Source organism: Rhinatrema bivittatum, chromosome 6 (genome assembly GCF_901001135.1).
Source record: "Rhinatrema bivittatum chromosome 6, aRhiBiv1.1, whole genome shotgun sequence".
NCBI lineage: Eukaryota > Metazoa > Chordata > Amphibia > Gymnophiona > Rhinatrematidae > Rhinatrema > Rhinatrema bivittatum.
Genome location: NC_042620.1, coordinates 74,245,277 through 74,260,811, shown reverse-complemented (window position 1 = coordinate 74,260,811; position 15,535 = coordinate 74,245,277). Strand labels below are relative to the sequence as shown.

Here is a 15,535-nt window from a genome sequence, read left to right as displayed (position 1 = left end):
ATAACATTAATGTTAAGCTTTTCATAAAGAAGAGCTGAAGCAGGAATTTAAAATATCATGTTCTTCCCTCAGTTTGCTGGGAAGTCATTTAGTGGCTTTGTGGCGAAAGAAAATCACAGCAAAATATTTTGCTTTTTGTTGCAAAGCTTGTGCTTGCCTGTTTGTCTGTGCTCTGGGACTCAGCATCGTCCGTCCCCCTCTGCTGCCCCTTTTCACTATCCCTATGACTGCTGCTGATAGTCCCGTTTTCTACTAGTCAGATCTTACTGTCCTACCTTCCTATCATCCAACATTTGAACTGCCTTCGCCTCTTTTCCCCTCCCCCAGCCTCTTAGCCAGCTTCAGGAAAGCTGTCCGGTTACCGTATGTCATGCATGCCCAGACTGATTCACATTCAGATAACTTTAGTCGCATGGCAATTTTACCTGTGCTGCCTTCTCTCTTCCCTTTGTTATCAGCCGCTAGGAAGTTAATAGGATGGTAGCTCTGTAAATTCATAACACGTCACTGGAGCAATAAAGTTTATAAATGGAAAAAAAAAATATCTGTGAAGCATATGGGCGTGGTTTTGTCTCTGGCATTACATCCATTGGAGGAGGCAGTCCCTATAAAAGCCGACGGGAGGGGGCGAAGCCGCACACTTTGGGGGCTGGAGCTGTGCCTGGCAGAGCAGGAAGGCGGCTGCTCACGCTTTGCTTGCTCGCTCGCTCGCTCGCTCGCTTGCTGAGAGTTTGGAGCGAATCGGTTTTAATTGCATCCCTGATTTCTGGCCTGACTGGTGGCTTAGTTTTCTATTTTTTTTTTTTTTTATTATTGTTATATATATTTTTATACTTTTTTTTTTTTTTTCCTGAAAAAGAAGCAAGTTCACATCAATGAAGGAAAGAAGAACTAGCCAAAAACTGTCCGGCAAATCTGTGATGGATCCTAACCAGAATGTGAAGTGTAAGATAGTGGTGGTGGGAGACAGCCAGTGTGGGAAGACAGCACTCCTCCACGTCTTTGCCAAGGATTCCTTCCCCGAGGTACCTCCAGGATTCAGCCTGGCTCCTCCTGAAGTACAGATCAGAGCCTCTGAAGCTCTCTTCCCTTTCTCATCAGCGGCTGGGAAGTTAATCAGATGTAGAGATTACTGTAACGCTGGATCTTACTATCCGGAATGCAAATGTCCTTTTTTTTTTAGGCATTTGAAGAGTGTGTGTGTAATATGTATGCGTGCGTTAGTTACTGTATGTATAATTTATGTGCCACCTACCATTCCTGGCACATTGATACCTCTCTGTGATGTACCCGGACGTGATTAATGGTGTTAGATCGATGCACTTTGTGCTTTCAGATCATTAACCAGGAGGGCTTTTTTTCCCCCCCCCCCCCACCCTTGTTTCTTTACTATGCAGAATTATGTCCCTACAGTGTTTGAGAATTACACAGCCAGTTTTGAAATCGACACCCAGAGAATAGAACTAAGTCTCTGGGACACTTCGGGTAAGAGAGCCACCTCTAAATCTGGATTTTAAGTGTTGTATCCCTCGTTTAACATCTGTGCTTTTTTGCAAGGCATGGAGGGCGCGTAGGATGTGGAGTTTTACTATCTCGAGATTTCAGGGTGGGGAGTTATTTTGACAAAATATATTGTGAATATTGTATTGTAAACTATTCCCCCGCCCATCCCCCTCGTTAAGCTTTTTTTTTTTTCTCTCTCTCTCTCACTGAATGCTGGCATACACGATCGCCTTCGAAATTACCCCAGAAAGGATTTGCTGTAACTCGTCTCGATCACGTTGGTGTAAAAAAATGTGAAATAATCTCCTTTAGCTAATTCCTTCAGCAGATGGCGAAAGGGGTTTAATTAAATCAGATGGCAGGATCTCTTGGGGGGGGGGAAGTTGATGCAGGTCATCAGGGAGTCCTGACTAAGATGACGACCAACCGATATAATGAGTTGTGAGTCATTTATTTGTTATGACATTGCATAAACTCAAAAGTGGAAGGCAGTGAGAGCGGTGTAAGAAATCTTTGGCATTTTATGATATAACTGCCTGACGCATTTACACCTCAGCTCAGGCCGTATGAGGATGTGCTGCTAAAGCTTATTTTAATCGTCCTGTACCTGACTTTTCAATGTGCCGCTTCAAACATCACTTTTCCTATTACAATAGCTGTTGAAAGAGAAGTAGTACACTTTTTTTTTTCTCGACTTGCAGAATTATGCGATAGGTCGCCCATACTGTCAGGACGCTTAGGCACCTGAAATGGAAAATATGCGGAGATGTTACATGTCCAGACAGCAGCAGCAGCAGCTGTCTAGCAGATGAAAGGATGCAATGCCGACTCTTTTTCTAAGCCATTCTGAACCTCACCTTTTTTTTTTTTAATTTAAAGGGTGGAAATGCAAGAAGTACAAAATTATTGTTTAATACTGAATGTGTGTGTGTGTGTGTGTGCAGATTACATCATATTTAATTAATGATCAACACAAATGATGCAGGTATCATAAGTAAGAATTACTTGCCCCAAAGACCTTAGTCTAGGGATGGAGGTTGGAGAGGGAGACTGTGCAAACAGCACAGTCTTCACAAAGCTTTCCTCATATTTGTGTTTGAAACCAATTTTAATTACATTATAATCTCTTTTGAAAACTGATTTCTGGTTTTTAGCTCTTCAGAATAACTTTAAAGCCCTGTAGTGTAAAACGTGTGCTGTTCATTGGACTGGAAAGTACATGGAGCAAATGCACTCTTTGTACCTTTTTCTTTAGGTAACCTCTGGCTTACTTATCCTGTTAGCCTTAGAGAGCAGGTCTGGCACTGTATATAATACTGTAAACCCACAGGGGCTTTCCAGCTGGAGTATGTCAAACTGGAGAGCATGTCTGGTTTAAGAACTCTGGATTGCAGTAAAGTAGTTAAAACAATAAGGAATGTGAAGTGAGGTTAGGAGGGAGACGGATTCCCCACCGGCATCAGCCTCCTGATGCCGGTGGGGAAGCTGTTCATGGAGTACTGGTATCCTGCTGCTTCCTGCCTGCTCCTCCCATGGAGAGATGAACAGGCCCGCATTTAGGCATGGGCAACGTTTGGAAGAGCCAAATCCCTGCACCAAAGAAGTGCTACTTTGCCAGGTCAGAGCCTGCTCCTAACTGCCCAACTTCATAGGGGTGCTGCCATGGCAGTCCGGGACTCGGGGGGGGGGGGAGGTCAGGTTTTGCCTCCTTTTACATTTTCTGGAACTTCTTACACCCCATCCTGGCTCCCCAGGCCCTGCCTACAAGCCTCAAAATCATAAATCCAGCCCTGAAGGGACAGGAATAGGGAGATGTGGGTCTTGATCTGGACACCTTCTGTTGAAGGTTTCAGACTTAAAAATGCCTGTGCTGACTCTTGGGAAGGGGATCTGAGCTTCAGTGTATAGCTGTATATGCCAGTTTTTGTTAAGAAGAAGCAAATTGTGCTTTATTTTACTTTGTAAAATATTTCATTTCCACCCAAAAATCATTTTGATGGCCAGTAGAACTCTTAAGTGTCTAGTGCAGTGCTTTTCAGCCTTTCGTATTTCATGACACTTTCGGGCACACTGAACCAAATTTGGGGGTCATTTACTTATTTTGTGGGGGCTCTCCCCTCCAGCTACTACCCCCGCCTTGCTTGTATAATGCTCTTTTTCACATACATACACACACGTTCTCACACATCCATCTCCCCATTTGCGAATTCCCCTCTTTTTTTTTTGCTCCTCCCTCTGGCCTGCAGGAGCACAGTGACATTTTCTTTTCTTGTGTCTGCATCCTCCATCATTCTGCTTTACTGTGAGGTTTCAAGGCACAGGTGCTGGTTGGTCCGCGACTCTAAAGGGGCAGGCAGGTGGTTTCAGACTTCAGAGAGAAGTTAGCTGCTGGCGGAAGCAGACAGACATGGCGTGATGCACCATCTTTCTCCTGTTCGCTGGAGAAATAAGGGGGCTCTTTTGAACAATAAATAGTGTCGCACGTCAGGGGACTTTGTCACAGCACACTAATTGTGAAACAATGCTGCTGTGAGCTGTCTGCCGCTCCCTCCTGGGCGGGCTGGGCAGAGGATTTGGCATGCAGGAGGGCTTGGCTTCCTTTCTTCCTCCTTTGGGCTGCTAACTAATCTTTGTTAAGAAATTCTAAACTGTAGGAATGGATACAGAGGTTTCCCTGTACCAAAGCCATAAGGCTACAAGGTTAAAGAGTATAAGTGATTTGAACTGATTGAAGAGAACAAAAGCAACTTTGTAGTTTAAATCTGTAACCAAACATGTGACTTCATTTTTTCAGAATTAAATTTGTAATTTTTTTTTTTTTTAACTTTTAAAGGGAAGACATTCAAACATCTGGTCTGACTATGAAGTAGCTGATGTTCTGTGCTGGAAACTAGCATTCTTTACATAGCTGTGAGGTTGAGAAATATATCCTTCTGTAAATGTCCTAGACAGTACCCCCCAACAGAGTGCAATGTTCATAGTCTCTGCTAACAGGCAAGCAAATATGAAAAAGCTGCTTATCAGAGCGTGTGAAGATTTTCACCCATTTTGTCCTTATGGAAAAATTCCTCATTGAAAAGGGTCCTGAAGTGAAGACAAAGATAAGGAAAATTGGAAACTGAGAAATATATTTAGATTTGAATTCCACCTTGGGGTAGGGAACCTATTATCTGTGGATGGAAACTGCTAGCAAGGCATGGAAATGATTAAAGAAAAATAGCCATCAAAACTTTATCCGGCCTTCATAATTGGCAGAGTTCCTGGATCATGTTCCTAACCTGCTTCATCAGAGACCTGTTCAGCAGGGGGGGGGGGGGGCCTCAGAAGGGAAGTGGGACTGCATTGTGACTTTCCTTGGGAAGGCAAGGAAGATACTCTGCTATTTTATTGTAATCTAAGCATTACAAAGTCAACATTCAGTAAGCCGGCAGCAAGCGGCAAAATTCCCTGGGGACGGTTAGGCATATGTAACTTCTCCTGGATGTCCAGCAGGCCTTGCACGCACTTGTCTGCTGCTGAATATACTCAAATAAATAAGGCTCCATGTGTATCTTTATCTGGGTACAGTTAGGACAGCTGTTTTGCGAACCAGACTTGTGCACATAGCATTAACTTGAGTACACTCAATAGGTGCACTCACCAGTTAAAGTTTAGCCCTGCCCTGAAGCATCTCCATTGATGCCCCTTTTTTACCCGGATAACTGTGCGCGGAAAATTTTTATGCAGGCGGTAGCGTCCAATTTCAAAACTCAGCTTTTGTGCACAAAAAAGGCTCTGAATTTTGACCTTTGTGTGATTTCATAGATAAGTATTCAGAAAACCTATATGAAAAGTGATAAATCTGTGGAAGTGTACGCATGTGTATACTTCACCTTCCATGAAGTTAATAACATTTTTGCATCAGTTGGGAGTGTCTCTTTGCAATTACATCCCTGAATATTTTCACTATTAATCTAAATGCATTTACTTTCATATGATGGGAATATGGCCAGGTAAAGAGAGAAGTTACTAGACAAATTGAAATGTGTTGTATGTGTGAAACAAAATTGGCAATATATATGTATGTGTGTATATATATATATAGAGAGAGAGAGAGAGAGATGGTACATAAGTATACAGTAATGGAAATATGTATAATCTGAAGCTGCAGCTTGTAAATGTGCACATAAAAACTCTCAGTGCCAGTGTTTCTGCATGACTGGCTTAGTGTTCTGCAGATTGCACAGCTACAGATCTCTCGCACATTTACAGCCTGGTTGCGGCTGACTGACCTGTTCTGTCCATACAGATTCATGCACCAGCTAAATTGTTTCTTCAGGAGAGAAGTGGTTCTCACTTGATTGTGTCTGAAAGGCCAGATCTTGCTAGTTTCTCACACAGACATAAAATTAGATACTGGTTGATACATCTGGCTAGGATTTTTAAAATCATTTTGCTTCTGAATAGTGTTAAACTTTGAAAGGTTACAGCATGGTTCATTCCCCAGCCTATATTTCTATATTTCAGTTTTGTGCTTTCCATATAATACTATCTGAACAATAAAATGCCTTGTAGCAGATAATCACAGAATTAACTATTTTTGGATGGTGGAAGGAATTGTTGGACTTTCAAAAGAGTTGCTGTAAATTTTAGTAATAGCTATTTTATCAGTAAATTGAAAGATAAACTGAACACAAGTCATATGGTGCATGTGTACCATAATCTGAATGAAGTAGATATCAAAAATACTATTTTCCATTAAATTCTTTTAACCAGTAATATCCTGCTGAACAAAAGTAAAATTAATTGGATTCCTTATTACCTACAGCAACCCTGTAACCTGGCTGATTAGGCTGAAATACGTTCAGCAGGTAGATCACAACAAATCTGTAAGAGGGACAAAGTTACTTTTTTTTTTTTTTTCCAATGATTGAATTTTGGCATTTTTCCTTGGGTGCTGCATCATTTCTTTGACCGCAGGTTTCCTGCTGAGTCTATTCGTGTGGGGGGTGGTGGGCTTGATTCTTTAAGAATGTGGGGGGCTCCTTGGTTCCATCTGTAGGCTGGGAGTGGGAGGGAGATACTCAAGGAATGTGCGGCTCCTTTATTACTTTTGTTTGTTAGAGTGACACAGAAGAGACTTGGCAGTTCTCATGTTCACAATGAGCCTCAGATTACAAAGAACATGGCTTTGCAATATTTTGGAGGAAAATGAGGCACTTTGCAAGGGCAGGAAATTATATCAACCAGGACTACATTTAAGCTGCTGTTAAGATTTTGTGAAATGATTTTGTTAATGTTTTGTTAGGTCATCTTGCAGAAAAATCAGTCAAGATTAAGTGACCATATTTTATTCTAAGTTTTCCTCTTTTTTTTATTGCTGTTGAAGGACCCTAGCTGAGAATCACACAGATAATCTCCATGCTTACTAGGTTCTCTGGTCTTTTTATTTATATTTTTTGTACATATTGCAGAAACATTTTTTTCAAGGAATGTTTAAAACAAATGCCACAGTTGTTGTAGCAAAATAAAATGTCCCCCACCCCCCAAAATAGCCTCCATGTCATCTACAACCCATTCTAATAAATTCCCTCCATCCCCTCCAAGAGGCAATAATTGATTGAATGATATAATTTTCCATTATTGATCTTTCTTTACAGCATAATCTTTAGCCACCAGTTCTATGGCACAATGCTACGTGTGCAGCTGTGCCTTCCAGCTGGAGCCCAGCCATCATGGCCATATTCTCTTCTGGAAATACTTAGGAGTAACACATCACAAATCTACTTTTTCAGTTCACATTCATAAAAATATTTCTAAACATCTTTTCCCTGATTTTTCTATTTATCATCCATACAGAGAAGCTGTCCCGAACTGTACAATTACTAGACCTCTGTCATTTGTAATGTATGACTACTATTTTTTTTTTGGTCTTAAAATTTAGCATAGCTTGTAAATCAAGGCTGAAATATGAAACTTGTATGGAAAGCATTAATGAAATAATTTTGGACTAAGTCAAAAATGCTGTGGCCATGTCGGGGGATTTAGCATAGAATTAAATCCAGACGGGCTTCAGAGGCATCAAAACAAATGAGCTTCAACTCTGATTTGGACCTGGAGTGGCCAACATGCTTGCTATCTCTGTAGAAAGGTAGTGCTAATTGTAAACCAATTTCTTCCACTGAAGCCCCCTGAAAAATCTGTAAGACTTACAACCCTTAAGAAATTGACTTTATTATTTGGAAGCTGGCAAAGAAAGCTGTAAGAACTGTGTCCGGGGAGGCTTTTCTTTGCTATTTCATTATCTTCCCAAGTATCAAGTAGTTGCAGTGCATTAAGATTTCCATTTGGATTCATTTCATTCTTTATGGCACAATTAATAGAGAATTGAATAGCTCTGAAGTTTCCGTGGAGGCCTTTCCCTATCTAGGCAGGAAGCAAATAAATAGATTCAAAGTGAAAATAGCAAGTGTGTAAGATTGCAAGATCAGGCACAATTAAAAGTAATTGAAGAAAGTCATTCACTTGCCTTCTTCTTTATGTCCATAAATACAGCAAATTAGCTACATTTTTATTGGTGACTTTTAAGTGTTTTCAACTATGCTGATGCTCTAGTCTGTCTTAATTAAGAGCGTGCTTTTATTTCTTCAGTATGGCAGACTGAAACTACATCACAGAGGGACAGAAAGCTTTATCCCTGCCATGCTCTACTGTGGAAAAAGCACAAATCCCATTTCTCTAACCATTATAAAATGGATTTGCAGAATACAGCCTGAGGAGATGTCTGTATAGTGGTGCTAATTTCCAGGAGTCTAGTACAATAAGCTGCACAAGTCCCCTGTTAAAAGTGAATTGTGCAATATAAGTTTTGGGGCAGGGGAGATTCCCAAATATTAACCTGATAAGAAATTTTAAAAAATCGCTCCCTTTTTTTTTTTGCCAACAATCTATTCAATAAATATGCTGAATTTCAATCAAAAACATTTTTTGAAGCACCCTCAAACTATGAAACATTTACCGAAGGTTTTTGGAAAAAAAAAACTGCATAAGCTTTCAAACTCTCAGCAATAAAATGTTCTCAAATGGTATCTGATCTGAAAGGAGCACAAACATTTATCTTGCAAGTACTGTGCCTGGAGTCTGGTGTTCCTAGCTGTGTTTATACATTTGAAACTCTGCCAGAACCCTGTAAACTGTTTCAGTTTTGGAAAACCACAGAGAAGTAGCGATGTGCACTCACTTTAAATGAATGGTACAGCTGAGCCAAAACACCCTTTCTGGTTTGTTCCAAATGAATCAAACCGAAAATGGCCTTGTCTGAAAATACCCCAGAGCTTTTAGCCAAAAAAAAAAAAAAAGTAAAAGCCCATTGGCCCCTGCCGCTGATAACTGGGGCTTTCCTGGGGGGGTTGCCCCGGGCCCCTACAATCCCCCTCCCACCCCCAAAAAACCAGGGCAGGAAGCTACCTGGTTGTGTTGCGATGAGCCCAGCCTACTCCCCGAGAAATGGGCCACAAATCTCCCTGGGCCCTGACTTACCTTTTCTGTGAGGTCCGTGGTGCAAGAAAAAGGAAGGAGTGAGAGGGTAGCACTCTTGTCTCTTATAGTGGGACTCCTGTGGAGGCTAGGGAGCTCCCCAGCCTTGGCACATTTTGCAGAGGCTGAAAGAGCCGGCCCGGGGAGGCCCTGGCTAGGCCTGGCTGAGCCCAGCTGGGTAAGCCTGGCCTCACAAGTGTCTTGGGGGAAGGGGGTCAGGGGGCCCCCAGTGAGGCCTCGTTTCAGCATTTTTCAAAAAATCTTTTTATTTTTTTTAAATGGATGTTTTTTCGGTTTGGCAAACAAACCGAACCCAAAATTGGAGCATTGAGAGATCACAGAATATGAATGTTATAAATAAATGAAATAAACATTCAACAAACTGAAAACTGAGAGAAATTGCCTGAAATGAGAAATGAACAGAAAGGATTTTTTTTTTTTTTTGGCCTGCCCATCCCTAATGAGAAGTGTTAAAGATCTAGGGTCTTCAGCAATGCTTTGGATTATGACACTGTGGCCACTGAGCTGCGTAAGTTGCAGAGGATGCATTATTAACAGGAAACTTCTTCCTGAGATGTGGAAACAGGAATGACACACCCACGTAGACTGGCAGCAACAGGTGAAGGATAGGAAGCTGGCTGCCCAGGTAGAAGGGAGGTAGAAGGGCCTGCCTGAAGCTGTGGAGAAAATGTATGCAATTCAAAACGTGTCTTGCCTTGGGGTTAAATGCTCTAAACATGCCGATTTTTATTCTCCTCCAAATAAGCCAGCAGTCTAGATTTATTTTTCATCTTTACAAAAGAATCAAAGCCGAGCATGAGGGAGTTGACTCTTGGCTGCCCTCTGAGCCAAAGCGGACACTTTACAGGGGGAGGCCTTGCTATGGGGCCCACGAGAGGCTGGGGTGGGAGCTTCCTGACATGCTGGCCCAGAAATGATGGCATAAGGAAACCATGTAAATTCTTTTCCCTCTGGAATGGAGATAGTGCTACACCCTGTGATGGATGTGCTGTAATACAGAACATCCGTAGACGCAAACATTTCAGCGAAATCCGCTCCAGATACACGCTGAACATTCTGAGTTCACTGGGATCATTTTTTTTTTCTTTCACAGAACAAAGTGAAAGAAAACAACTTTTAAGAGGGGGAAAATGAAAGAAACAACTTATTTTTAATTATTTAAAAAAGAAAAGATGCTGCTTTCAACTTCATTTTAACTAAGATCATATAAAAATCTGCTTTAGTCTCCTGATATGTTACTTAAGGGACCTGAACAATTGTTCCTCTATGTTGGTGGCTCCTTCAGGCTATTGAAAACTGACTTTTAAAACAGAAGCAAGAAATACGGTATGTCCAACACATATCAGAAAAGGGTGGAACCTATTTAAAATACTGTGCAACAGAGAAAATGTGTCTGTTTCTCATGCTGGGGCAAAACCTTTGTGGGATGAGTGCTACACAGTAATTAGAAAGCTACTGGGATGAGCTTCTTTGAGCATAGTAAACACCTTGGTAAATGCTGCACTTACACCTAGATGTACTTATATGGTCTGTTGGCAGTTTAAGTAGCTATGACTTAAACAGACAGGTATGTGACTGAGGAATTGCTGTTTCTGGGCGAGCCGTTTTTAATGGCTGTACATGTGTGGGTAACATTTTCTCACTCATTGTTAGTGATCTTGTAGGCAGAGAGACAGCTGCAAATATGAATGTTGGGCAGTCGGATTGTTTGCCAATAATTACAAATGAGGCAGATTGGCTATGCTGTTCCAGAAGGCAACACGAGTACTTGCATCTTTTTTTTTCTATTTCACAATCTATTATTTGCTTGTTACCCCTCCTTCCCTGCCCCTTTTCGTGCACCTCGGTGAGGTGACTTACAAAGTACAGAGCTGCGAGCCGCTGCACTTTTGACATATGGCATTCCTAGAACAAGCAAACTGAAGGCAGAAGAGCTGGTGGTACAGTATGCCGGATGAGTATACAGCATCTGTTCTGGCTGACACAAAAATAACAGCATTGGAATACCACAGAACCATCATCTTTGCCCCCGTAAAGCCTGGCAGAGAAGTTACAGGGAAATCGTGCAACTTTGTCTGGGCACGGCCTTCTCCCCGCAATCTATTTTTTTTTTTTTTTTTTAATTTATCATAACACATGACTTCATTTTTTGTTCTGTCCCTCCTTATTTTAGGTTTTCGGTCATAATTTATAGAAACTAGACATTTAATAGAAGAATTATTGGGTTGCCTCTAGTTTTTGTTTCAGTTCACATTTATTTATTTATTTATTTATTTATTTGAATGGTCTGGTTCAACAAGTTGCTGTACCACCTACTTTGGTAATGCTTAGGCTCCCATATGTTTCTTATTTAGAAACCAAATTCCAGGAATTCTTCTCCGATTCCTCCAGGCATCCAAGCTGAACGTCCCTGTCTTTGGGAATATGTCGTGCATTGTCTCCCTTGTGCCCCCTCTCCCCACCGCACGCTTTTATTCCATGGGCAATGCTGGGAACTGCTTTGTTTAGCAGTCTCTTTGTTAGTATTCTCTCCTGCTAGGCCTCTTTGTACTTATTCACAGCTTTCGGTATTCTCCTGGCTTCCTCAGTCCCACGCATTATCATAGGCTAAGTAAGGGAGGTAGACAATGGCTAAAAAGGCCGAGTGCAACCATTTCAAGAGAGACATGCTTTGCTGCACCAGACAATGCTTTAAGAGCAGTATTTTAGTGATAACTTTCTCCCCAAAACCGTGGCTGATATGTTACTAGTATATTGGTCCTAAGCCCGAGCGACAGCAGCCTAGACAAATTCCCTTGGCAACCCTAAATGCTCACCATTTGGACTGTGATGCTGTTCAGAAGTTCTTATCATCGGGTATTTTCCAGTATCCTGTTAAATTGCCTTATAGTTCATCAGGATTCTTCGTCATGTGGGATACTTGCACAGTAAATTATATCATGGCAGAGGCAATCTTCGAAACACGTCAACACTGGGATAAAGACCACATGCACATTTTAAGTTCCCCACCCAAGCTTTGCACCAGTTCTCAAAGTGAAAGTGCTCGTGAAACATGGAAAAACCTGCCACAGGTACAAAATGCACGTGGTCACTTGCCCCTGCTTTTTCTGCAGATACAATTTTTTTTTTTGTTTTTGGGGGAAAGTGTGCAAAGATTTGAAAAATGCCACCTAAGTGCATAACCTTTCCTTCCCCTGCCCCAGGACGCCACCTCTCAGGGCAACTCAATGCGCCTGCAACTGTGGAAGGAAGCACAAACTTTTAACTGCCTTGAGGTAAGGCAGTTTTCAGCCGTTTGCCTGCACAAATCACATCAAGGATCGACCTCTGCGTGCTTGGAAAACAAACACTGAAAACTAATGAATGATCTCAGGCATTTTCTTACTATCACTATTTTTACATAACGAGTTAAAAATATAGATAACAGATGTTGTAGTACATGAGTCTTCAAGAAGGGATCCATATGGGCTTGGAAGCTCATACATTACAGCTTTGGATTCTTAATATTTTGCCAAAGTTTTAATTACTTACTACTAATACACCTCATTGCATCATATAAATGTTTATGTAGCACTGTACAGCTAAACATGAGACAGTCACTGTTCCATGGAGCTTACAATTTACTGAAGATGGACAGACAGACCAGAAAAGTAAGTGTTTGGTTTAATGAAAGAGACAAGGATAAGATTTAAAGTTTGAAATGTAGTGGAATTTAACTGAAGATGGAAATCCACTTTACCTAATTGGATAAATTCCAGGTTTTATTTTCTCCAGGATTAATATGGTTCCTAGATTTCTTTCCTAGTTCTTACTATTTATAATTTGAGGTGTTAGTAGATATATGCCGTGCTGTACAGAATATCCAAATAAGAGAAAATCCTTGCTCCAGGGAGCTTACAGTTTAGTGAAGACAAACATATATGAGAAATAAAAGTCAATGTCAAATGTATATATTGTTAGAAGTGTTTAGGAATTAAAAACAACCTGAAAGGTGATTTTTTTTTTTAATAGGTCTTCAAGCTTTCTATTTTATTTAAAAGTATTTCTAATCTGCACCTCCAAAATTTAGGGCAACAGGATACACATTTACATCCATAAAATATAAATTAAATTAAAAAAAACATGACTTCAGGTCAAACTAAATAGAAAAACAGATAAACAGGAGCCAGGTTCCAGAACATTGACTGCTAACAAAAAAAAACTTACAGGAACTAAATTAATCAAAGATCAAATGCTTCTTTAAATAAGGTTTTCAAGGCCTTCTTGAAGGTTTTAACATGCAGACAATTTCTTATAGCAGCAAGGAGAAAGTTCTAAGGTATTGGGTCAGCAAAGCAAAATGTCCTTTCACGTGTCTTGGCTAGACAAGCTAGCCTATGTGCCGGAATGACCAATAGACCCTGGTTAGACCTAAGAGGTCTTGAGGGTATATATAATTTAAGTGTTGAAGCCAGTAGTCCTCAACAGATTGTAAACCAGCACAGCCACTCTGATTATACACACCATGGTGTGGGCAGCCAATGTAATAATTGCAGGACGGGTGTAAAATGATCTTGCAGACATGCTCCTGACACCATACAAGCTGCTGCATTTTGTATAATCCTGAAGAGGGTGAATTGTTAGCAGGTAGCCCAATGTATAAAGAATTCCAATAATCCAAACTAGAAATTAGTGAAGATTATAGGACTGTGTGGAACTCAAGAGGATTTAATAATGGCTTCAAATGGCATAGGAGGTACAGTTTTGTAAAAGAAGCACTGACCTCTGTTTTACTGTGGTCTCAGGGTCTAATAAATACCTAAGTTCCAAACAATCTGTGAAATAGATATACTATGGCCATCAAAAATGAATTCAGAGGGCCAACTGAATGGTTACATCCTACCTAGGACCATGGTTTCCACTTCTTTTCACATTCAAAGATAAAGAATCTGTTATGGTGTCACTAGATGTTCATAGAAACTGAAGCAAAGTTAATAACCAAGTAGGCCAAAGCAGGAAGAAAAGCGAAATGTCATCAGCTGAAAGTTTGTATGCGACAGCTAATGTTGAAAGAAGCCTACAAAGCGGTGACAAATATTAAACTATGGTGTTGAAACACATCTTTAACTGTTTTTTGTTAAGTTGCCTTTCCTTCCATTCAGTACTTCTTTGTAAAATACCATTTCTCCCAAGGAAACACAAAGAAACAAGTAGATGAATGTAAACAATGACAAAGCCTAGCAGTAGCTGTTAAACTTGTCCAAAAATGTTCTAATTGTCTTTTAAAGTCATATTATTAATATAGTGCATAATGAAAAGACTTCCATATAACTGGTATGATTTTGTTCCTCCAAATACTGAAATTTTGGCACCATTGGCAAATCACAAGAGATGCAAGAAAATATGCACATTTGCTATTGGCACACTTGATATTTAATGTTACTTGCATTACGTGCGCATGTTATAAAATCCGGGCTCGGTGCACACGAGGGGGGTGCATACATGTGCACCTTGTGGACCGAGCCCGAGGGGAGCCCCGATGGCTTTCCCTGTTCCCTCCAAGGCTGCTCCTTTCGGGCAGGTGTAACTTGTGCGTGCTGGTGGGCTGCCAGCGTGCCATGCTGGAGCACTCGGTGACGCCCTGGCCACGCCCCCTTTTGCAAGCCCTGGGACATACGCGCGTCCCGGGGCTTGCGCGCACTGCCGAGCCTATGCAAAATAGGCTCGGCGCGCAGGGGCAGATTTTCTCGGGTTACGCGCATATCTTACGCGTGTAGCCTTTGAAAATCTGCCCCTAAGAATTTGAGTTGGAGATGTCAAACTGAAATAACTTCTTGTGAGTAGTGGAAGATAGTATGAGAGGAAGGAATGCAGTAGGGGTAGATGCCATGGTTAATGTGGTAGGAAAGAAATTTTCATGGTCTGTCCCACTTCAGCCACTAAACCCTTCAATTGCATTTTATTCATCTTGTGTTAATTCCTTTCTATTCTCTCCACCCTCCACTGGTATAGAAGGACTGTGGTTCTTAAATTCAGTTCTTCAGGTCCCTAAACAGTCTCATTTCCAGAGTAATTAAAATATGCAAATTAACCTGGTTCTTAGACCAAATGCAAATATAGCATGAATATTCATTTTGGATATCGTGAAAACTAGACCTGTTTGGGCTTCTAGGACTAACATTTAAAAGCACAGCTTTGTGTCTGAACTCCCAAGTCTGGGAATTGCTTCTCCTTCCTCCAGTAGCCAGCTGCATTCATGTCATGTACTAGCTTCTAATTTTCATTCATAAGTTAGTGCATCAATTCTCTCATAGGCAATGCCAACTTTACATGTGCCTCTTCCATTGCTTATCACATACTGGCCGCTGTGTGACTGGCACGGGACGTGGGATAGCCAAAGTATATGTCCCATTGCTGCTGGCATCTTCTTCCCTTATGGTAGTTTCTCACCTGCACATGGGAGTGGGATATGCTCTAAATACAGAACAGTCTTGAGATGTTAGCATACTTGGCTTTG

General features: G+C 41.1%; 1 protein-coding gene across 1 annotated transcript in view; it reads left to right on the top strand.

The window, feature by feature from the left end:
• The first annotated feature begins 628 nt into the window (after positions 1-628).
• Positions 629-15,535, top strand: part of RND3 (Rho family GTPase 3) — a 35,338-nt gene continuing 20,431 nt past the window's right edge. The window contains exons 1-2 of the mRNA XM_029605454.1: positions 629-1,025; positions 1,398-1,485. Of these exons, the coding sequence (XP_029461314.1) occupies positions 876-1,025; positions 1,398-1,485 (238 nt within the window). The 5' untranslated portion in view covers positions 629-875. The remainder of the gene's footprint in view (positions 1,026-1,397; positions 1,486-15,535) is intronic.